Source organism: Agelaius tricolor, unplaced genomic scaffold (assembly GCF_023055355.1).
Source record: "Agelaius tricolor isolate 1412-34295 unplaced genomic scaffold, bAgeTri1.0.p SCAF_150, whole genome shotgun sequence".
In the NCBI taxonomy this organism is placed as follows: Eukaryota; Metazoa; Chordata; class Aves; order Passeriformes; family Icteridae; genus Agelaius; species Agelaius tricolor.
The window spans coordinates 30,349-54,614 of record NW_027269410.1 but is presented as its reverse complement, the minus strand read 5'-3'; the positions used below and the strand labels follow the sequence as shown (position 1 = coordinate 54,614).

At 42.2% G+C, this 24,266-nt stretch overlaps 1 protein-coding gene across 1 annotated transcript in view; it reads left to right on the top strand.

The window, feature by feature from the left end:
- The window catches only part of LOC139586896 (uncharacterized), a 66,231-nt gene that overhangs the window by 13,802 nt on the left and 28,163 nt on the right, over positions 1–24,266 (top strand). Inside the window, exons 8-18 of the mRNA XM_071420560.1 lie at positions 2,998–3,169; positions 3,385–3,519; positions 3,756–4,117; positions 4,320–5,106; positions 8,445–8,561; positions 12,399–12,557; positions 12,837–13,045; positions 14,141–14,509; positions 16,327–16,411; positions 19,976–20,032; positions 21,151–21,275. Of these exons, the coding sequence (XP_071276661.1) occupies positions 2,998–3,169; positions 3,385–3,519; positions 3,756–4,117; positions 4,320–5,106; positions 8,445–8,561; positions 12,399–12,557; positions 12,837–13,045; positions 14,141–14,509; positions 16,327–16,411; positions 19,976–20,032; positions 21,151–21,275 (2,577 nt within the window). The remainder of the gene's footprint in view (positions 1–2,997; positions 3,170–3,384; positions 3,520–3,755; positions 4,118–4,319; positions 5,107–8,444; positions 8,562–12,398; positions 12,558–12,836; positions 13,046–14,140; positions 14,510–16,326; positions 16,412–19,975; positions 20,033–21,150; positions 21,276–24,266) is intronic.

Below are 24,266 nucleotides of genomic sequence, written 5' to 3'. Positions count from 1 at the left end.
CACCTATGGGTGAGTGACCAACTGACCACTGACCATAGAGTGACCATAGAGTGACCACTACGACATCCACAACCTGTATGGGCATGCAATGGCTGCGGCCACCTATGGGTGAGTGACCAACTGACCACTGAGTGACCACTGAGTGACCACTGACCATAGAGTGACCATAGAGTGACCATAGAGTGACCACTACGACATCCACAACCTGTATGGGCATGCAATGGCTGCGGCCACCTATGGGTGAGTGACCAACTGACCACTGAGTGACCACTGAGTGACCACTGACCATAGAGTGACCATAGAGTGACCATAGAGTGACCACTACGACATCCACAACCTCTATGGGCATGCAATGGCCATGGCCACCTATGGGTGAGTGACCAACTGACCACTGAGTGACCACTGAGTGACCACTGACCATAGAGTGACCATAGAGTGACCATAGAGTGACCACTGACTGCTGGGAGTGACCAATGAGTGACCCTGAGTGCTGGGAGTGACCACAGAGTGACCATTGACTGCTGGGAGTGACCATAGAGTGACCACTACAACGTCCACAACCTGTACGGGTACACCATGGCCATGGCCACCTATGGGTGAGTGACCAACTGACCACTGAGTGACCATAGAGTGACCACTGAGTGACCACTGACCATAGAGTGACCATAGAGTGACCATAGAGTGACCATAGAGTGACCACTACGACATCCACAACCTCTATGGGTATGCCATGGCTGCGGCCACACACGGGTGAGTGACCAACTGACCACTGAGTGACCACTGACCACTGAGTGACCATAGAGTGACCATAGAGTGACCACTACGACATCCACAACCTCTATGGGCATGCCATGGCCGCGGCCACCTATGGGTGAGTGACCAACTGACCACTGAGTGACCACTGACCATAGAGTGACCACTGACTGCTGGGAGTGACCAATGAGTGACCACTGAGTGACCATAGAGTGACCATAGTGACCATAGAGTGACCACTACCACGTCCACAACCTCTATGGGTATGCCATGGCCATGGCCACGCACGGGTGAGTGACCATAGAGTGACCAACTGACCACTGAGTGACCACTGAGTGACCACTGAGTGACCACTGACCATAGAGTGACCATAGAGTGACCATAGAGTGACCACAGAGTGACCATAGAGTGACCACTACCACGTCCACAACCTGTATGGACAGGCCATGGCCATGGCCACCTATGGGTGAGTGACCACTGAGTGACCAACTGACCACTGACCATAGAGTGACCATAGAGTGACCATTGACTGCTGGGAGTGACCAATGAGTGACCATAGAGTGACCACTACCACGTCCACAACCTCTATGGGCACGCCATGGCAATGGCCACACATGGGTGAGTGACCACTGACCATAGAGTGACCATAGAGTGACCATAGAGTGACCATAGAGTGACCACTACGACATCCACAACCTCTATGGACAGGCCATGGCCGCGGCCACCTATGGGTGAGTGACCACTGACCAACTGACCGCTGACCACTGAGTGACCATAGAGTGACCAATGAGTGACCACTACGACGTCCACAACCTCTATGGGCACGCGATGGCCGCGGCCACCTATGGGTGAGTGACCACTGAGTGACCACTGAGTGACCACTGAGTGACCAATGACCATAGAGTGACCATAGAGTGACCATAGAGTGACCATAGAGTGACCATAGAGTGACCACTACGACATCCACAACCTGTATGGGTACACGATGGCAATGGCCACACACAGGTGAGTGACCACTGAGTGACCACTGACCACTGACCAACTGACCATAGAGTGACCACTGAGTGACCACTGACCACTGACCATAGAGTGACCACTGAGTGACCAATGAGTGACCACTGACCATAGAGTGACCACTGAGTGACCAATCAGTGACCACAGAGTGACCATAGAGTGACCACTGAGTGACCAATGAGTGACCATAGAGTGACCATAGAGTGACCACTACGACGTCCACAACCTGTACGGGTACGCCATGGCCATGGCCACCTATGGGTGAGTGACCACTGAGTGACCACTGAGTGACCACTGACCATAGAGTGACCACTGAGTGACCACTGACCACTGACCAACTGACCACTGATCATAGAGTGACCATAGAGTGACCACTACCACGTCCACAACCTGTACGGGTACACCATGGCCATGGCCACCTATGGGTGAGTGACCACTGAGTGACCACTGAGTGACCAATGAGTGACCACTGAGTGACCACTGAGTGACCACTGAGTGACCAATGAGTGACCACTGAGTGACCATAGAGTGACCATAGAGTGACCAATGAGTGACCACTGCCAGTGCACAACCTGTACGGGCACGCCATGGCTGCGGCCACGCACGGGTGAGTGACCACGGAGTGACCACTGATCATAGAGTGACCATAGAGTGACCAACTGACCACTGAGTGACCACTGAGTGACCACTGACCATAGAGTGACCACAGTGACCAACTGACCACTGAGTGACCACAGTGATCACTGATTATATTTATATTTATATTTATATTTATATTTATATTTATATTTATATTTATATTTATATTTTTCCATTTCCATTTATCCATTTCCGTTTATATTTATATTTCCATATTTCCATATTTCCAATTTCCATATTTATATATTTCCATTTATAAATTTCCATTTATCCATTTCCAATTCTATTTCTATTTCTATTTCTATTTCTATTTCTATTTCTATTTTTCCATTTATATATGTCCATTTCCATTTTCATTTATATTTATATTTATACGTTATATTTATACTTGTATTTATATTTATATATTTATACATTTCTCTATATATTTTTATTTTTATTTTTATTTAATGTATTTATATATTTATATGTTTATATATTTATATGTTTATATATTTATGTATTTATATATTTATATATTTATATATTTATTTTTATATTTTTCTATATTTACCCATTTCCCTTTCCCCATATTCCCGTATGTCCCGGCAGTGCCCTGCAGCGCCTGTTCCCGGCCCGGCGCCCCCTGCTGGTCTCCAGCTCCACCTTCCCGGGCTCCGGCCGCTTCGGGGGCCAATGGGGCGGGGCCGGCGCCGCCTCCTGGCAGCGCCTGCGCGAGGCCGTGCCCGAGGCCCTGGGGGCGGCCATGGCCGGGCTGCCCTACGTGAGTGAGGGAAAAACTGGGAATGTCCAATGGGAATGGGGAAACACTGGGAATTCCCAATGGGAATGGGGTGCCCGAGGCCCTGGGGGCGGCCATGGCCGGGCTGCCCTACGTGAGTGAGGGAATTCCCAATGGGAATGGGGGAAAACTCTGGGAATTCCCAATGGGAATGGGGGAAAACTCTGGGAATTCCCAATGGGAATGGGGTGCCCGAGGCCCTGGGGGCGGCCATGGCCGGGCTGCCCTACGTGAGTGAGGGAATTCCCAATGGGAATGGGCAAAAACTGGGAATTCCCAATGGGAATGGGGTGCCCGAGGCCCTGGGGGCGGCCATGGCCGGCCTGCCCTACGTGAGTGAGGGAAAACTCTGGGAATTCCCAATGGGAATGGGGAAAAACTGGGAATGTCCAATGGGAATGGGGCTGAACTTTGGGAATTCCCAATGGGAATGGGGAAAACTCTGGGAATTCCCAACGGGAATGGGGAAAAACTGGGAATTCCCAATGGGAATGGGGAAAACTCTGGGAATTCCCAATGGGAATGGGGGAAAACTCTGGGAATTCCCAATGGGAACGGGGTGCCCGAGGTGCTGGGGGCGGCCATGGCCGGGCTGCCCTACGTGAGTGAGGGAATTCCCAATGGGAATGGGGAAAAACTGGGAATTCCCAATGGGAATGGGGAAAAACACTGGGAATTCCCAATGGGAATGGGGAAAAACTGGGAATTCCCAATGGGAATGGGGGAAACACTGGGAATTCCCAATGGGAATGGGGTGCCCGAGGCCCTGGGGGCGGCCATGGCCGGCCTGCCCTACGTGAGTGAGGGAATTCCCAATGGGAACGGGGGAAAACTCTGGGAATTCCCAATGGGAATGGGGAAAAACTGGGAATTCCCAATGGGAATGGGGTGCCCGAGGCCCTGGGGGCGGCCATGGCCGGGCTGCCCTACGTGAGTGAGAGAATTCCCAATGGGAACGGGGGGAAACACTGGGAATTCCCAATGGGAATGGGGCTGAACTCTGGGAATTCCCAATGGGAATGGGGTGCCCGAGGCCCTGGGGGCGGCCATGGCCGGCCTGCCCTACGTGAGTGAGAGAATTCCCAATGGGAATGGGGGAAACTGGGAATTCCCAATGGGAACGGGGCTAAAGGTTGGGAATTCCCAATGGGAATGGGGCCAAACTTTGGGAATTCCCAATGGGAACGGGGATAAAGGTTGGCAATGTCAATGGGAATGGGGCTGAAGTTTGGGAATTCCCAATGGGAATGGGGAAAACTTTGGGAATTCCCAATGGGAACGGGACCAAAGTTTGGGAATTCCCAATGGGAATGGGGCTGAAGTTTGGGAATGTCCCAATGGGAATGGGGCGAAAGTTTGAGAATTCTCAATGGGAACGGGGCCGAAGGTTGGGAATTCCCAATGGGAATGGGGATAAAGGTTGGGAATTCCCAATGGGAATGGGGAAAAACTGGGAATTCCCAATGGGAATGGGGCTGAACTTTGGGAATTCCCAATGGGAATGGGGAAAAACTGGGAATGTCCAATGGGAATGGGCAAAATCTTTGGGAATTCCCAATGGGAATGGGGATAAACGCTGGGAATTCCCAATGGGAATGGGGCCAAAGTTTGGGAATGTCAATGGGAATGGGGCTAAAGTTTGGGAATTCCCAATGGGAATGGGGTTAAAGTCTGGGAATGTCAATGGGAATGGGGCTAAAGGTTGGGAATTCCCAATGGGAATGGGGTGCCCGAGGCGCTGGAATTCCATGGGAATGCAACGGGAATTGCAGTGGGAATGCAGGGGTGGTTTGGGAATTGCAATGGGAATTTCAATGGGAATTCAGCTCCAGGTTTTGGGAATTGCAATGGGAATTCAGGGCCAGATTGGGAATTTCAATGGGAATTTCAATGGGAATTTCAATGGGAATTCTGCGCCAGTCGGGGAATTTCAATGGGAATGCAGGGGCTGGTTTGGGGAATTTCAATGGGAATTGCAATGGGAATTGCAACCGGAATTTCAATGGGAATGCAGCTCCAGTTTCAATGGGAATTTCAGTGGGAATTTCAATGGGAATGCAGCTCCAGTTTCAATGGGAATTTCAGTGGGAATTTCAATGGGAATTCAGCTCCAGTTTCAATGGGAATTTCAGTGGGAATTTCAATGGGAATTCAGCTCCAGTTTCAATGGGAATTTCAATGGGAATTCAGTGCCACTTTTTGGGAATTGCAATGGGAATTTCAGTGGGAATTTCAATGGGAATTGCAATGGGAATTCAGCTCCAGTTTGGGAATTTCAATGGGAATTGCAATGGGAATGAAGGGCCAGGTTTTGGGAATTTCAATGGGAATGCAGGGGCAGTTTGGGAATTTCAGTGGGAATTTCAATGGGAATTCAGCTCCAGTTTTTGGGAATTTCAATGGGAATGCAGGGGCAGTTTGGGGATTTCAATGGGAATTCAGCTCCAGTTTCAATGGGAATTGAAATGGGAATTTCATTGGGAATTTCAGTGGGAATTCAACTCCAGGTTTTGGGAATTTCAATGGGAATGGGAATGGGAATTCAGCTCCAGTTTGGGGAATTTCAGTGGGAATTTCCATGGGAATTTCAACGGGAATTCAGCGCCGGTTTGGGGAATTTCAATGGGAATTCCATGGGAATTTCAATGGGAATTCAGGGCCAGATTGGGAATTTCATGGGAATTGCAATGGGAATGTAGGGGTGGTTTGGGAATTTCAATGGGAATTGCAATGCAAATGCAGCTCCAGTTTCAATGGGAATTTCAATGGGAATGCAGGGGCGGTTTGGGAATTTCCATGGGAATTCAGCTCCAGGTTTTGGGAATTTCAGTGGGAATTTCAATGGGAATTCAGCGCCGGTTTGGGAATTTCAATGGGAATTTCCATGGGAATTGCAATGGGAATTCAGGGCCAGATTGGGAATTTCCATGGGAATTTCAATGGGAATTCAGTGCCAGTCTGGGAATTTCAATGGGAATTTCAATGGGAATTTCAATGGGAATGCAGGGGCAGTTTGGGAATTTCAGTGGGAATTTCAATGGGAATTTCAATGGGAATTTCAATGGGAATGCAGCTCCAGTTTTTGGGATTTTCAATGGGAATTTCAATGGGAATGCAGGGGCAGTTTGGGAATTTCAGTGGGAATTTCAATGGGAATTCAGCTCCAGTTTAGGAATTTCAATGGGAATTCAACTCCAGTTTTTGGGAATTTCAGTGGGAATGCAGAGACGGTTTGGGAATTGCAATGGGAATTGCAATGGGAATTCAGGGCAACTTTGGGAATTGCAATGGGAATTTCAGCGGGAATTTCAATGGGAATTTCAATGGGAATTTCAATGGGAATTCAACTCCAGGTTTTGGGAATTTCAATGGGAATGCAGGGGCGGTTGGGGAATTTCAATGGGAATTCAGCTCCAGGTTTTGGGAATTTCCATGGGAATTTCAATGGGAATGCAGGGCTAGTTTGGGAATTTCAATGGGAATTCAGCTCCAGGTTTTGGGAATTTCAGTGGGAATTTCAGTGGGAATTTCAATGGGAATGCAGGGGCGGTTTGGGAATTCCAATGGGAATTCAGCTCCAGGTTTTGGGAATTTCAGTGGAAATTCCAATGGGAATTCAGCGCCGGTTTGGGAATTTCAATGGGAATTTCCATGGGGATTGCAATGGGAATGCAGGGCTAGTTTGGGAATTGCAATGGGAATTCAGCTCCAGGTTTTGGGAATTTCAGTGGGAATTTCAGTGGGAATTTCAATGGGAATTTCCATGGGAATTTCAATGGGAATGCAGGGGCAGTTTGGGGATTTCAATGGGAATTCAGCTCCAGTTTCAATGGGAATTGCAATGGGAATTCAGGGCCGGTTTGGGAATTGCAATGGGAATTTCAATGGGAATTCAGGGCCAGATTGGGAATTGCAATGGGAATTCAGCTCCAGGTTTTGGGAATTTCAGTGGGAATTTCAATGGGAATTTCAATGGGAATTGCAATGGGAATTCAGGGCCGGTTTGGGAATTGCAATGGGAATTCAGCTCCAGTTTTTGGGAATTGCAATGGGAATTCAGCCCCAGTTTTTGGGAATTTCAATGGGAATTTCAATGGGAATTTCAGCGGGAATTTCAATGGGAACTCAGCCCCAGTTTCAGCTCCCTTTCAAATTCCCATCTCACATTTCGTTCTTATTTGCAATTCTATTTTAATATCAAATCCTTAATTTGAAATTTTGACTTTAAAAGTTGAAATGTTAAATTTAAATGTTACATTTTTATTTTTTAATTTAATTTTTTTTTGAATTTCAATTTCAAATTGTTCCTCGACATAAATTTGAAATTTCAATTTCCATTTGAATTTAATTTTAAATCTCAATTTCAGTTTCACGTTTCAGTGCCATTTCTTATATTTTAAATTTCAATTTTTAGTTTTTAATTTAATTTTTTTCTTTTGAATTTCAATTTCAAATTATTCCTTGACATAAATTTGAAATTTAAATTTCCATTTGAATTTAATTTTAATTTTCAATTTCAAATTTCAATTCCATTTTTAATGATATTTTAAAATTTCAATTTTAATTTTTTAATTTTTATTATAATTTTTTTCATTTGAATTTTAATTTCAAATCATTCCTCAACATAAGTTTATATTTTCAATTTCCATTTGAATTTAATTTTAATTTTCAATTTCACATTTCAACTCCATTTCTAATGATATTTTTTATTTTATAATAATTTTTTTTCATTTGCATTTCAATTTCAAATCATTCCTCAACATCAATTTATATTTTCAACTTCCATTTGAATTTAATTTTAATTTTCAATTTCAAATTTCACCTCCATTTCTAATGATATTTTTTAATTTCAATTTTAATTTTTTTATTATAATTTTTTCATTTGAATTTCAATATCAAATCATTCCTCGACATAAATTTGAATTTTCAATTTCCACTTGAATTTAATTTTAATTTTCAATTTCAAATTTCAACTCCATTTCTAATGATATTTTTAATTTAAATTTTATTTCCATTTTTTCCTTTTGAATTTCAATTTCAAATCATTCCTCAACATCAATTTGAATTTTAAATTTCCATTTGAATTTAATTTTAATTTTCAATTTCAAGTTTCACCTCCATTTTTAATGATATTTTCTAATTTCAATTTTAATTTTTTTTTTTTAATTTTAATTATAATTTTTTTCCATTTGAATTTCAACTTTAATGTAATGAATCTGATTAATCTGATTAATTTAATTTATTTTATGCATTGCAGTCGGGCGGGTCGATCTGCGGCGGCGTCGGGCGCTGTCCTGAGGAGCTTTGCCGGCGCTGGCACCAACTCGGGGCCTTCCTGCCCCTGGCCCGGAACCACAACCAGGAGCCGGGCACGGTCAGGAAAACCCCAAAATACTCAAATTATGAAATCCTAAATTGAAAAAATTCCGAAATTCTAAAATTCTAAAATGCTGAAATTCTAAGTTAAAAAATTCCAAAATTCTAAAATTCTAAAATTCTAAATTGAAAAAATTCCGAAATTCTAAAATGATCAAATGCTGAAATTCTAAATTAAAAAAAAATCTAAAATGATCAAATGATCAAATGCTAAAATTCTAAATTGAAAAAATTCTGAAATTCTAAAATTATAAAATGCTAAAATTCTACATCAAAAAATTCCAAAATTTAAAAATGATCAAATGCAAGAATTCTACATCGAAAAAATTTTGAAATTCTAAAATGATCAAATGCTAAAATTTTAAATCAAAAAAATTCTGCAATTCTAAAGTGATCAAATGCTGAAATTCTAAATTAAAAAATTCCAAAATTCTAAAATTATAAAATTCTAAATTGAAAAAATTCCAAAATTCTAAAATTCTAAAATGCTGAAATTTTAAATCAAAAAAATTCTGAAAGTCTAAAGTGATCAAATGCTGAAATTCTAAATTAGAAAATTCTAAAATTATAAAATCCTAAATTGAAAAAATTCCGAAATTCTAAAATTCTAAAATGCTGAAATTTTAAATCAAAAAATTCTGAAATTCTAAAGTGATCAAATGCTGAAATTCTAAATTAGAAAATTCTAAAATTATAAAATCCTAAATTGAAAAAATTCTGAAATTCTAAAATTCTAAAATGCTGAAATTTTAAATCAAAAAAATTCTGAAAGTCTAAAGTGATCAAATGCTGAAATTCTAAATAAAAAAATTGTAAAATGATCAAATGATCAAATGCAAAAATTCTAATTTTAAAAAATTCTGAAATTCTAAAATGATCAAATGCTGAAATTCTAAATCAAAAAATTCTGAAATTCTAAAATGATCAAATGCTAAAATTCTAAATTGAAAAATTCCAAAATTCTAAAATTATAAAATCCTAAATTGGAAAAATTCTGAAATTCTAAAATTCTAAAATGCTGAAATTCTAAATAAAAAAATTCTGAAATTCTGAAATGACCAAATGCTGAAATTCTAAATAAAAAAATTGTAAAATGCTAAAATTATAAAATGCTAAAATTCTAAATTGAAAAATTCCAAAATTATAAAATTCTAAATTGAAAAAATTCTGAAATTCTAAAGTGATCAAATGCTGAAATTCTAAATTAGAAAATTCTAAAATTATAAAATCCTAAATTGAAAAAATTCTGAAATTCTAAAATTCTAAAATGCTGAAATTTTAAATCAAAAAAATTCTGAAAGTCTAAAGTGATCAAATGCTGAAATTCTAAATAAAAAAATTGTAAAATGATCAAATGATCAAATGCAAAAATTCTAATTTTAAAAAATTCTGAAATTCTAAAATGATCAAATGCTGAAATTCTAAATCAAAAAATTCTGAAATTCTAAAATGATCAAATGCTGAAATTCTAAATCAAAAAATTCTGAAATTCTAAAATGATCAAATGATCAAATGCTAAAATTCTAAGTTAAAAAATTCTGAAATTCTAAAATTATAAAATGCTAAAATTCTACATCGAAAAAATTTTGAAATTCTAAAATTGTCAAATGCTAAAATTCTAAATCAAAAAAATTCTGAAATTCAAAAATTATAAAATTCTGAAATTCTAAAATGCTAAAATTCTAAATTAAAAAATTCTGAAATTCTGAAATGACCAAATGCTGAAATTCTAAATAAAAAAATTGTAAAATGCTAAAATTATAAAATGCTAAAATTCTAAATTGAAAAATTCCAAAATTCTAAAATTATAAAATGCTGAAATTTTAAATAAAAAAATTCTGAAATTCTAAAGTGATCAAATGCTGAAATTCTAAATTAAAAAATTCTAAAATTATAAAATTCTAAATTGAAAAAATTCCGAAATTCTAAAATTATAAAATGCTGAAATTTTAAATCAAAAAAATTCTGAAAGTCTAAAGTGATCAAATGCTGAAATTCTAAATTAAAAAATTCCAAAATTCTAAAATTATAAAATTCTAAATTGAAAAAATTCTGAAATTCTAAAATTCTAAAATGCTGAAATTTTAAATCAAAAAAATTCTGAAATTCTAAAGTGATCAAATGCTGAAATTCTAAATTAAAAAATTCCAAAATTCTAAAATTCTAAAATTCTAAATTGAAAAAATTCCAAAATTCTAAAATTCTAAAATGCTGAAATTTTAAATCAAAAAAATTCTGAAAGTCTAAAGTGATCAAATGCTGAAATTCTAAATAAAAAAATTGTAAAATGATCAAATGATCAAATGCAAAAATTCTAATTTTAAAAAATTCTGAAATTCTAAAATGATCAAATGCTGAAATTCTAAATCAAAAAATTCTGAAATTCTAAAATGATCAAATGCTAAAATTCTAAATTAAAAAATTCCAAAATTCTAAAATTATAAAATTCTAAATTGAAAAAATTCCGAAATTCTAAAATTATAAAATGCTGAAATTTTAAATAAAAAAATTCTGAAATTCTAACGTGATCAAATGCTGAAATTCTAAATTAAAAAATTCTAAAATTATAAAATTCTAAATTGAAAAAATTCTGAAATTCTAAAATTCTAAAATGCTGAAATTTTAAATCAAAAAAATTCTGAAAGTCTAAAGTGATCAAATGCTGAAATTCTAAATTAAAAAATTCCAAAATTCTAAAATTATAAAATCCTAAATTGAAAAAATTCCGAAATTCTAAAATGATCAAATGCTAAAATTTTAATTTAAAAAATTTCTAAAATGATCAAATGCTGAAATTCTAAATAGAAAAAATTCTGAAATTCTAAAATTATAAAATGCTGAAATTCTACATCGAAAAAATTCTAAAATTTTAAAATGATCAAATTCTAATTTAAAAAAATTCCAAAATTTAAAAATGATCAAATGCTGAAATTCTACATTGAAAAAATTCCGAAATTCTGAATAAAATGAAATAAAGTAAAATAAAATAAAGTAAAATAAAATAAAATGAAATAAAATAAAATAAAATAAAATTCGATTAATTAACATTAATTACTGGATTCCCTTGGTGCCTGGCTCAGGACCCCAAAATTAAATGAAATAAAAATAATAGAGTTAAAATTCAATTAATTAAAAGTGAAATAAAATAAAATAAAATTAAAATTAAATTAAATTAAACTAAAATTCGATTAATGAACATTAATTGTTGGATTCCCTTGATGCCAGGCTCAGGAGCCCAAAATTAAATTAAATAAAAATTAATAGAATTAAATGCAAATAATATAAAATAAATTCAAATACTATAAAATAAAATAAAATGAAATAAAATGAAATAAAATAAAATAAAATAAAATAAAATAAAATAAAATAAAATAATAAAATAAAATAATAAAATAAAATGAAATAAAATAAAATAATAAAATAAAATAAAATGAAATAAAATAAAATAAAATGAAATAAAATAATATTAAAATAATATTAAAATAAAATAAAATAAAATAATATTAAAATAATATTAAAATAAAATAAAATAAAATAATATTAAAATAAAATAATATTAAAAGAAAATTAAAATAAAATAAAATAAAATTTAAATAAAATAAAATAAAATAAATTAAATTAAATTAAATTAAATTAAGCTTCGGTTAATTAGCATTAATTCCTGTGTTTCCCTTGGTGCCCGGCTCAGGACCCCAATATTTAATGAAATAAAAATAAATAGAATTAAAATTCAATAAATTAAAAATATAATTTAATTTAATTTAATTTAATTTAATTTAATTTAATTAAACATGGATTAATTGACATTAATTCCTGTGTTTCCCCCTGGTGCCAGGCCCAGGACCCGGCTGCGTTCGGTGCCCGTTCGCTGCTGCTGAACTCGACACGGGCGCACCTGGGGATCCGGTACCGCCTGCTGCCCCACCTGTACAGCCTGGCACAGCGGGCACACCGGGATGGGCACGGCCTGGCACGGGCACTGCCCCTAGAGTGGGTACTGGGGACACCTGGGGACACCTGGGGACAATGGGGACAATGGGCACACCTGGGGACACCTGGGGACAATGGGCACACCTGGGGATCCGGTACCGCCTGCTGCCCCACCTGTACAGCCTGGCACAGCAGGCACACAGCCACGGGCACGGCCTGGCACGGGCACTGCCCTTAGAGTGGGTACTGGGCACACCTGGGGACAATGGGGACACCTGGGGACACCTGGGCACACCTGGGCACACCTGGGCACCCAGTACCGCCTGCTGCCCCACCTGTACAGCCTGGCACAGAGAGCGCACAGGGACGGGCACGGCCTGGCACGGGCACTGCCCCTAGAGTGAGAGCCTGGGGACACCTGGGGACACCTGGGGACACCTGGGGACAATGGGGACACCTGGGGATCCGGTACCGCCTGCTGCCCCACCTGTACAGCCTGGCACAGCGGGCACACAGCCACGGGCACGGCCTGGCACGGGCACTGCCCCTAGAGTGAGAGCCTGGGGACACCTGGGGACAATGGGGACACCTGGGGATCCGGTACCGCCTGCTGCCCCACCTGTACAGCCTGGCACAGCGGGCACACAGCCACGGGCACAGCCTGGCATGGGCACTGCCCATAGAGTGGGTACTGGGACACCTGGGGGGAATGGGGGCACCTGGGAATGGTGGGAATTAACCTGGGCACACCTGGGGACACCTGGGGATACCTGGGGTCACCTGGGTCACACCTGGGGACACCTGGGCACACCTGGGGGCACGTGGGGATACCTGGGGTCACACCTGGGGACACCTGGGTCACACCTGGGCACAGCTGGGGACACCTGGGGGCACCTGGGCACACCTGGGGACACCTGGGCACACCTGGGACACCTGGGAATGTTTGCCTTGACCTGGATTTGGGCCTTGACCTTGCCTTGGTCTTGGCCTTGGGCTTGATTTGGGACCTGATCTTGGCTTGGGCCTCAATCTTGGCCTTGACTTGGGCCTTAAGCTTGACTTGGAACTTGACCCTTACTTAGACCTTGACTTGCACCTTGGTCTTGACTTGGTCTTGGTCTTGGCTTGGTCTTGGTCTTGATCTTGGTCTGGGCTTAGACCTTGATCGGGGCTTGGGTCTTGGTCTTGGCCTTGATTTGGGTCCTGATCCTGACCTGAATTTTGACCTTGGCCTTGAGCCTTGGACCTTAAGCTTGACCTGGACCTTGGCTTGGACCTTGATCTTGACTGGGTCTTGGTCTTGAGCTTGACTTGGACCTTGAGCTTGACTTGGATCGTGATCTTGACTTGGTCTTGACCTTGGTCTTGATTTGGGTCCTGATCTTGGCTTGGGCCTTGATCTTGGCCTTGACTTGGGCCTTAAGCTTGACTTGGAACTTGACCCTTACATTGACCTTGACTTGGATCTTGAGCTTGACTTGGACCTTGATCTTGGCTTGGGTCTTGGTCTTGATCTTGATCTTGGCTTAAACCTTGATCTTGGCTTGGGTCTTGGTCTTGGCCTTGTTTTGGGTCCTGATCCTGACCTGGATTTTGATCTTGGCCTTGAGCCTTGGACCTTAAGCTTGACTTGGACCTCGATCTCAGCTTGGGTCTTGGTCTTGAGCTTGATCTGGACCTTGAGCTCGACTTGGGCCTTGATCTTGGCTTGGGTCTTGGTCTTGGCTTGGGCCTTGATCTTGGCTTGGGTCTTGGTCTTGGCCTTGATTTGGGTCCTGACCATGACTTGGGCCTCGATCTTGGCCTTGACCTGGGCCTTAAGCTTGACCTTGGCCTTGATGTGGGTCCTGAGCCTGATTTGGTCTTGGCTCTGGGCCTTGGCCTTGATTTGAGCCCTGACTTGGATCTTGACCCTGACCTGGATCTGACCATGATCTGGACCTGGGCCTTAAGCTTGGCCTGGACCTTGATCTTGGTCTTGACTTGGGCCTTGGCTTGGATTTTGACCTTGACTTGGTCTTGATCTTGACCTTGACTTTGACCTTGATCTTGGCTTGGTCTTGACTTTGACCTTGATCTCGGCTTCGCTCTTGACTTAGGCCTTGACTTGGGCCTTGAGCTGGGCTTAGAATCTTGATCTTGGTCTTGACTTGGACCTTGGCTTGGGCTTGGTCTTGCCTTGGTCTTGACCTTGGCTTGGATTTTGACCTTGGCTTGGTCTTGACTTAGGCCTTGACTTGGTCTTGGTCTTGACTTTGTCTTGATCTCGGCTTGGTCTTGACTTAGGCCTTGAGCTGGGCCTTAAGCTTGGCCTGGATCTTGATCTTGGTCTTGACGTGGGCCTTGGCTTGGTCTTGACCTTGGCTTGGTCTTGATCTTGGCTTGGCTCTTGACTTAGGCCGTGACTTGGGCCTTAAGCTGGGCTTGAATCTTGACTTAGGCCGTGACTTGGGCCTTAAGCTGGGCTTGAATCTTGATCTTGGTCTTGACTTGGGCCTTAAGCTTGGCTTAGAATCTTGGTTTTGACCTTGACTTCGATTTTGACCTTGGCTTGGTCTTGACCTAGGCCTTGACTTGCTCTTGATCTTGGCTTGAGTCTGGACTTTGACCTTGACTTGGGCCTTAAGCTGAGCTTGAATCTTGATCTTGGTCCTGACTTGGATTTTGACCTTGGCTTGGATTTTGACCTTGGCTTTGACCTTGATCTTGGCTTGGGCCTTGATTTAGGCCTTGACTTGGGCCTTAGGCTTGGCTTGGCTCTTGACTTAGGCCTTGACTTGGGCCTTAAGCTTGGCTTAGAATCTTGATTTTGACCTTGACTTGGATTTTGACCTTGGCTTGGTCTTGACTTAGGCCTTGACTTGGTCTTGATCTTGACTTTGTCTTGATCTCGGCTTAGTCTTGACTTAGGCCTTGAGCTGGGCCTTAAGCTTGGCCTGGATCTTGAGTTTGGTCTTGACGTGGGCCTTGATCTTGACTTGGGCCTTGGCTTGGTCTTGACTTTGACCCCAATTAAGGGTAATTAAAGCCCCCCCATTAATGGCCACAATTAAGGGTAATTAAGGGTAATTGCCGGCCCCCCATTAATGACCACAATTAAGGGTAATTAAGGGTAATTAACAGTCCCCCCCAATGGCCCCAATTAAGGGTAATTGCACTGCCCCCATTAATGGCCCCAATTTAGGGTAATTAAGGGCAATTAAGGGTAATTATTGCCCCCATTAATGGACCCAATTAAGGGTAATTAAGGGTAGTTAACGGCCAAGCCATTAATGACCCCAATTAAGGGTAATTAAGGATAATTACCGCCCTCCATTAATGGCCCAATTAGGGTAATTGCACTGCCCCCATTAATAGCCTCAATTAAGGGTAATTAAGGGTCATTACCGGCTCCATTAATGACCCAATTAAGGGTAATTGCACTGTCCCCCATTAATGGCCCCAATTTAGGCTAATTAAGGGCAATTAAGGGTAATTACTGCCCCCATTAATGGGCCCAATTAAGGGTAATTAAGGGAAATTAATGGCCCCCCATTAATAGCCCTAATAAAGGGTAATTAAGGGTAATTGCCGCCCCCCCATGGCCCCAATTAAGGGTAATTGCACTGCCCACCCCAAGTAAGGGTAATTAAGGGTAATTAGGGGTAATAAGGGTAATTACTGCCCCCATTAATGGCCCCAATTAAGGGTAATTAAGGCTAATTATTAAGGGTAATTAAGGGTAATTAAGGGTAATTGCACTGCCCCCATTAATGGCCCCAATTAAGGGTAATAATTAAGGGTAATTAGGGTTAATTAGGGCTAATTAGCGGTAATTAATTGCGGCCCCGCAGGTTCTTTGCCGAGGAGGCCGCGTGGGACGTGGAGCAGCAGTTCCTGTGGGGGGCGGGGCTGCTCATCACCCCCGTGCTGGAGCCCGTGAGTGACCCCGCCCCCCCCTGAGAGCCTTCATCACCTTCATCCTCATCATCCTCATCATCCTCACCTTAATCACCCTCATCACCCTCACCTTCATCACCCTCATCATCCTCACCTTCATCATCCTCATCTTCATCACCCTCATCTTCATCACCTTCATCACCCTCATCATCCTCATCATCTTCATCACCACCCTCATCTTCCTCATCCTCATCATCTTCATCACTCTCATCTTCATCACCCTCATTCTCCTCATCTTCATCATCTTCATCTTCATCATCACCCTCATCTTCATCACCATCCTCATCTTCATCTTCATCACCCTCATCTTCATCATCCTCATCACCCTCATCTTCATCACCCTCATCACCCTCATCTTCATCACCATCCTCACCTTCATCATCCTCATCCTCATCCTCATCTTCATCACCTTCATCACCCTCATCTTCATCACCCTCATCCTCATCTTCATCCTCATCCTCGTCACCCTCATCTTCATCACCACCCTCATCTTCATCATCCTCATCTTCATCACCATCATCATCTTCATCTTCATCACCCTCATCTTCATCATCCTCACCTTCCTCCAGAAAGCCTTCATCACCATCACCATCCTCATCTTCATCCTCATCACCCTCATCTTCATCACCCTCATCATCCTCATCCTCATCTTCATCATCCTCACCTTCATCATCTTCATCATCTTCCTCATCCTCATCATCCTCATCTTCATCATCCTAACCCTAACCCTTCCTCCAAAAAGCCTTCATCACCCTCATCTTCATCACCCTCACCACCCTCATCTTCATCATCTTCATCCTCATCTTCATCCTCATCTTCATCCTCACCTTCATCATCCTCACCTTCATCTTCATCACCCTCATCATCTTCATCCTCGTCATCTTCATCCTCACCTGCCCCCAGAAAGCCTTCATCACCCTCATCTTCCTCATCATCCTCATCACCCTCACCTTCATCTTCATCATCCTCACCTTCATCATCCTCATCTTCATCATCCTCACCTTCCTCCAAAAAGCCTTCATCACCCTCATCTTCATCCTCATCACCCTCATCTTCATCACCTTCCCCCAGAAAGCCTTCATCATCTTCTTCATCTTCATCCTCACCTTCATCATCCTCATCATCTTCATCCTTACCTGCCTCCAAAAAGCCTTCATCATCTTCCTCATCCTCATCCTCACCTTCCTCCAAAAAGCCTTCCTCATCTTCATCATCTTCATCTTCATCCTCATCTTCATTTTCCTCATCCTCACCTTCATCATCCTCACCATCTTCATCATCTATCATCCTCATCCTCATCATCCTCATCCTCGCCTTCCTCGAAAAAGCCTTCCTCATCCTCATCTTCCTCATCTTCATCATCCTCATCTTCATCCTCATCATCCTCATCTTCATCATCTTCATCCTCATCTTCATCATCTTCATCCTCACCTTCATCCTCATCTTCCTTATCCTCACCTTCCTCATCCTCACCTTCCTCATCTTCATCTTCATCATCTTCATCTTCATCCTCATCTTCATCCTCATCTTAATCTTCCTCATCTTCTTCTTCTTGTCATCTTCTTCATCTTCATCATTTTTGTCTTCATCTTCCTCTTCTTCTTTTCCTTTCATTGTCTTCTTCATCTTCCTCATCTTCCTCACCTTCCTCACCTTCCTCTTGCTCTTCATCTTCATCAACATCTTCATCTTCATCTTCCTCGTCGTCTTCTTGTCATCTTCATCTTCATCGCATTTCTCTTCTTGGTCTTCATCTTCTTCATCATCGTCTTTGTCTTCCTCCTCCTCTTCTTCTTCTTTTCATCTTCTTCATCTTCATCGTCTCCTTCATCTTCATCATTTCTGTCTTCATCTTCCTCTCCTTCCTCACCTTCCTCTTGTTCTTCATCTTCTTCATCTTCTTCATCTTTGTCTTCATCTTCCTCTTGCTTTTTTTCTTTTTCATGGTCTCCTTCATCTTCCTCATCTTCCTCATCATCTTCTTGTCATCTTCTTCATCTTCATCGTTTTTGTCTTCATCTTCCTCTTCTTTTCTTTTCCTTTCATTGTCTCCCCTCACCTTCCTCACCTTCCTCACCTTCCTCTTGCTCTTCATCTTCTTCAACTTCTTCATCTTCTTCATCTTCATCATCTTTGTCTTCCTCTTCCTCTTCCTCTTTGTCTTCTGTCATCTTCATCTTCATCGTCTTCCTCTTCTTGGTCTTCTTCATCTCCTTCATCTTCATCATTTTTGTCTTCGTCTTCCTCTCCTTCTTTTTCTTCCTCTTCTTTTCTTTTTCTTTCATTGTCTCCCCTCACCTTCCTCACCTTCCTCTTGTTCTTCATCTTCTTCATCTTCATCATCTTTGTCTTCATCTTCCTCTTCCTCTTTGTCTTCTGTCATCTTCATCTTCATCGTCTTTCTCTTCTTGGTCTTCTTCATCTTCTTCTTCTTCTTCATCATCCTCTTTGTCTTCCTCCTCTTCTTCTTCTCATCTCCTTCATCTTCATCATCTTCCTCTCCTTCATCTTCATCATTTTTGTCTTCCCCTTCCTCTCCTTCATCTTCATCATTTTTGTCTTCGTCTTCCTCTTCTTCTTTTCTTTTCCTTTCATTGTCTTCTTCATCTTCCTCATCTTCCTCACCTTCCTCACCTTCCTCTTGTTCTTCATCTTCATCTTCTTCAACTTCTTCATCTTCATCATCTTTGTCTTCATCTTCCTCTTGCTCTTTTTCATGGTCTTCTTCATCTTCCTCTTCCTCGTTGTCTTCTTCATCTTCATTGTCCTTCTCTTCTTGGTCTTCATCTTCTTCATCATCCTCTTTCTCTTCCTCCTCCTCTTCTTCTTCTTTTCCTCTCCTTCATCTTCATCATTTTTGTCTTCATCTTCCTCTCCTTCTTTTCTTTTCCTTTCATTGTCTCCTTCATCTTCCTCTCCTTCCTCACCTTCCTCTTGTTCTCCATCTTCATCAACTTCTTCATCTTTGTCTTCATCTTCCTCTTTTTCTTTTTCATGGTCTTCTTCATCTTCCTCATCTTCACCTTCCTCATCTTCTTCTTGTCATCTTCACCTTCATCATCTTTCTCTTCTTGGTCTTTGTCATCTTCATCATCTTCATCATCCTCATCTCTTCTTGGTCTTTGTCATCTTCATCTTCTTCTTCTTCGTCATCCTCTTTGTCTTCCTCCTCCTCTTCTTCTTCTTCTCATCTTCTTCATCTTTGTCTTCATCTTCCTCTTGCTCTTTTTCATGGTCTTCTTCATCTTCCTCATCTTCTTCTTCCTCATCTTCTTCTTCGTCTTCTTCTTGTCATCTTCATCTTCATTGTCTTTCTCTTCTTCTTCATCATCCTCTTTGTCTTCCTCTTCTTCTTCTTCTTGTCATCTTCCTCATCTTCATCATTTTTGTCTTCATCTTCCTCTCCTTCTTTCTCTTCCTCTTCCTCTCTTTTCCTTTCCTTGTCCCCCTCCCCTCCCTCCCTCCCCTCCCTCCCCTTCCTCCTCCCCTCCTCTTCCTCGCGGCGGGGCGGGTTCATTCCGGAACGTTCCGTGTCCCCCGCAGGGCGTGGAGCTGGTCCGGGCCTACATCCCCGACGCCGTCTGGTACGAGTGGCACTCGGTGAGCGACGCTTCCCGATCTCCTGCCCCAATTAGGGATTCATTAATTAGGGATTCATTCATTAGGGATTCATTCATGAGGGATTCATTAATTAGGGATTCATTCATTAGGGATTCATTCATTCATTCATTAGGGATTCATTCATGAGGGATTCATTCATTAGGAATTCATTCATTAGGGGTTCATTCATTAGGGATTCATTCATTAGGGATTCATTCATTCATTAATTAATTAGGAATTAATTAATTAGGAATTAATTCATTAGGAATTCATTCATTAGGGATTCATTCATTAGGGATTCATTCATTAGGAATTCATTCATTAGGAATTCATTCATTAGGGATTCATTCATTCATTAATTAATCAGGGGTTAATTAATTAACGGGTAATTAATGAGAGTTGTTGTTCAATGCATAATGAGTAACGTTGCTCTTTCCTTCTCCTCTTCTTCTTCCTCTTCCTCTTCCTCTTCCTTCACCACCTCCTTTACCTGTTGCTTTTCCTCTTCCTCCTCTTCCTCTTCCCCATCCTCTTCCTCTTCTGCTTCCTCCTCATTCCACCCTTCTCTTCTTCTTCCTCCTCCTCTTCATCCTCCTCCTCCTCTTCTTCCTCATGTTCCTCTTCATTTTCCTCTTCCTCCTCCTCCTCGTCCTTCTGTTCTTCCTCCTCCTCCTGCTCCTTCTTCTTCTCATTTCGCTCTTCCTCCTCCTCTTCCTCCTGTTCCTCCTCTTCCTCTTCTTCCTCCTTTTTCCTCCTCTTTTTCTTCTTCCTCTTGTCCCTCCTTTTACTCATTTTTCTCCTCCTCCTCCTCCTCTTCCTCCTCCTCTTCCTTCTTTTTCTCATTTCCCTCTTCCTTCTTCTCCTCCTGTTCCTCCTGTCCCTTCTTTTTCTCTTTTCCCTCTTCCTCCTCCTGTTCTTCCTCCTCCTCCTCTTCATCTTCATCTTGTTCCTCCTCCTCCTCCTCTTCCTCCTCATCTTCATCTTCATCTTCATCTTCATCTTCATCTTGTTCCTCCTCCTCCTCCTCTTCCTTCTTTTTCTCTTTTCCCTCTTCCTCCTCCTCCTCCTCCTCTCCGTCTTCATCTTCATCTTCCTCCTCCTCCCCTCCCATCACGCAGGGTTCCCGCCTGTGGCGCCGTGGCGAGTGGACTCACCTGTACCTGCCCGGGGACCGCCTGGGGCTGCACCTGCGCGGGGGCCACATCTTCCCCGTGCAGCGCCCGGCCACCACCACGGCCGCCAGGTAACGCCCCCTGAGGGGAGGAAGGCTCAGGGAGGATGAGGATGGTGGGGCGGGGGCCACATCTTCCCCATGCAGTGGCCAGCCACCAGGTAACGCCCCCTGAGGGGAGGAAGGCTCGGGAGGATGAGGATGGTGGGGTGGGGGCCATGTCTTCCCCGTGCAGCGCACGGCCACCAGGTAACCCCTGAGGGGAGGAAGGCTCGGGAGGATGAGGATGGTGGGGCGGGGGCTGCGCCATTGGCTCCTTCATTGGCTTCATCTTCATCTTCATTGGCTTCTTCATCTTCATCTTCATTGTTGTCTTGTTCTTCTTCATTGGCTTCTTCTTCATTGGCTTCTTCATCTTCATCTTCATTGGCTTCTTCTTCATCTTCGTTGTTGTCTTCTTCATCTTCATTGGCTCCATCTTCATTGGCTTCTTCTTCATCTTCATCTTCATCTTCATCTTCATTGTTGTCCTGTTCTTCTTCATTGGCTTCTTCATCTTCATTGTTGTCTTCTTCTCCTCCTCCTTCATCTTCATCGGCTTCTCCTTCATCGGCTTTTCCTTCTTCGTCTTCATCGTTGTCTTCTTCATCATCTTCATCATCTTAGTCTTCTTCATCTTCTTGTTCCTCCTCTTGTTCTCTGTCTGCTTCTTGCCATCTTCTTCATCACCATCTCAGGAGGATGAGGATGGTGGGGTGGGGGCCATGTCTTCTATGTGCAATGCACAGCCACCACCATGGCCGCCAGGTAACGCCCCCGGGGAGGAAGGCTCGGGAGGATGAGGATGGTGGGGCGGGGGCTGCGCCGTCGGCTCCTTCATCGGCTTCATCTTCATTGGCTTCTTCATCTTCATCTTCATTGGCTTCTTCTTCATTGGCTTCATCTTCATTGGCTTCTTCTTCATCTTCATTGGCTTCATTGGCTTCATCTTCATTGGCTTCTTCATCTTCATCTTCATTGTTGTCTTCTTCTTCTTCTCCTCCTTCATCTTCATTGGCTTCTTCATCTTCATCTTCATTGTTGTCCTGTTCTTCTTCGTTGGCTTCTTCTTCATCTTCATTGTTGTCTTCTTCTTTTTCTCCTCCATCTTCATTGTCGTCTTCTTCATCTTCATTGGCTTCATCTTCATCGTTGTCTTCTTCTTCTTCTTCTTCTTCTTTGTCTTCTTCATCTTCTTGTTCCTCCTCTTGTTCTCTGTCAGCTTCTTGTCGTCTTCATCTTCATCATCTCGGGAGGATGAGGATGGTGGGGTGGGGGCTGCACCGTTGGCTCTTTCATTGGCTTCATCTTCATTGTTGTCTTCTTCATCTTCATTGGCTTCTTCATCTTCATCTTCATTGGCTTCTTCATCTTCATCTTCATTGTTGTCCTGTTCTTCTTCATTGGCTTCTTCTTCATCTTCATTGTTGTCTTCTTCTTCTTCTCCTCCATCTTCATTGTCGTCTTCTTCATCTTCATTGGCTTCATCTTCATCATTGTCTTCTTCTCCTCCTCCTTCATCTTCATCGGCTTCTCCTTCATCGGCTTTTCCTTCTTCGTCTTCATTGTTGTCTTCTTCATCATCTTCATCTTCTTTGTCTTCTTCATCTTCTCGTTCCTCTTGTTCTCTGTCTGCTTCTTGTCATCTTCACCACCATCTCGGGAGGATGAGGATGGTGGGGTGGGGGCCATGTCTTCTATGTGCAATGCACAGCCACCACCATGGCTGCCAGGTAACGGCCCCGGGGAGGAAGGCTCGGGAGGGTGAGGATGGTGGGGTGGGGGCTGCGCCGTTGGCTCCTTCGTTGGCTTCATCTTCATTGGCTTCTTCATCATCATCTTCATTGGCTTCATCTTCATTGGCTTCTTCATCTTCATCTTCATTGGCTTCATCTTCATTGTTGTCTTCTTCATCTTCATTGGCTTCTTCATCTTCATCTTCATTGTTGTCCTGTTCTTCTTCATTGGCTTCTTCTTCATCTCCATCATTGTCTTCTTCTCCTCCTCCTTCATCTTCATCGGCTTCTCCTTCTTTGTCTTTATTGTTGTCTTCTTCATCATCTTCATCTTCTTGTTCCTCTTCTTGTTCTCTGTCTGCTTCTTGTCATCTTCATCTTCATCATCTCGGGAGGATGAGGATGGTGGGGTGGGGGCCACATCTTCCCCGTGCAGCGCCCGGCCACCACCACGGCCGCCAGGTAACGCCCCCTGAGGGGAGGAAGGCTCGGGAGGATGAGGATGGTGGGGCGGGGGCTGCGCCGTTGGCTCCTTCATTGGCTTCATCTTCATTGGCTTCATCTTCATTGGCTTCTTCTTCATTGGCTTCTTCATCTTCATCTTCATTGGCTTCTTCATCTTCATCTTCATCTTCATCTTCATCTTCATTGTTGTCTTGTTCTTCATTGGCTTCTTCTTCATCTTCATTATCATCTTCATCTTCATTGGCTTCATCTTCATCATTATCTTCTTCTTCTCCTCCTTCATCTTCATTGTTTTCTCCTTCTCCATCTTCATCGTTGTCTTGTTCTTCTTCTTCTTCGTCTTCTTTGTCTTCTTCATCTTCTTGTTCCTCCTCTTGTTCTCTGTCAGCTTCTTGTCGTCTTCATCTTCATCATCTCGGGAGGATGAGGATGGTGGGGTGGGGGCTGCACCGTTGGCTCTTTCATTGGCTTCATCTTCATTGTTGTCTTCTTCATCTTCATTGGCTTCTTCATCTTCATCTTCATTGGCTTCTTCATCTTCATCTTCATTGTTGTCCTGTTCTTCTTCATTGGCTTCTTCTTCATCTTCATTGTTGTCTTCTTCTTCTTCTCCTCCATCTTCATTGTTGTCTTCTTCATCTTCATTGGCTTCATCTTCATCATTGTCTTCTTCTCCTCCTCCTTCATCTTCATCGGCTTCTCCTTCATCGGCTTCTCCTTCTTCGTCTTCATCGTTGTCTTCTTCATCATCTTCATCTTCTTTGTCTTCTTCATCTTCTTGTTCCTCCTCTTGTTCTCTGTCTGCTTCTTGCCATCTTCACCA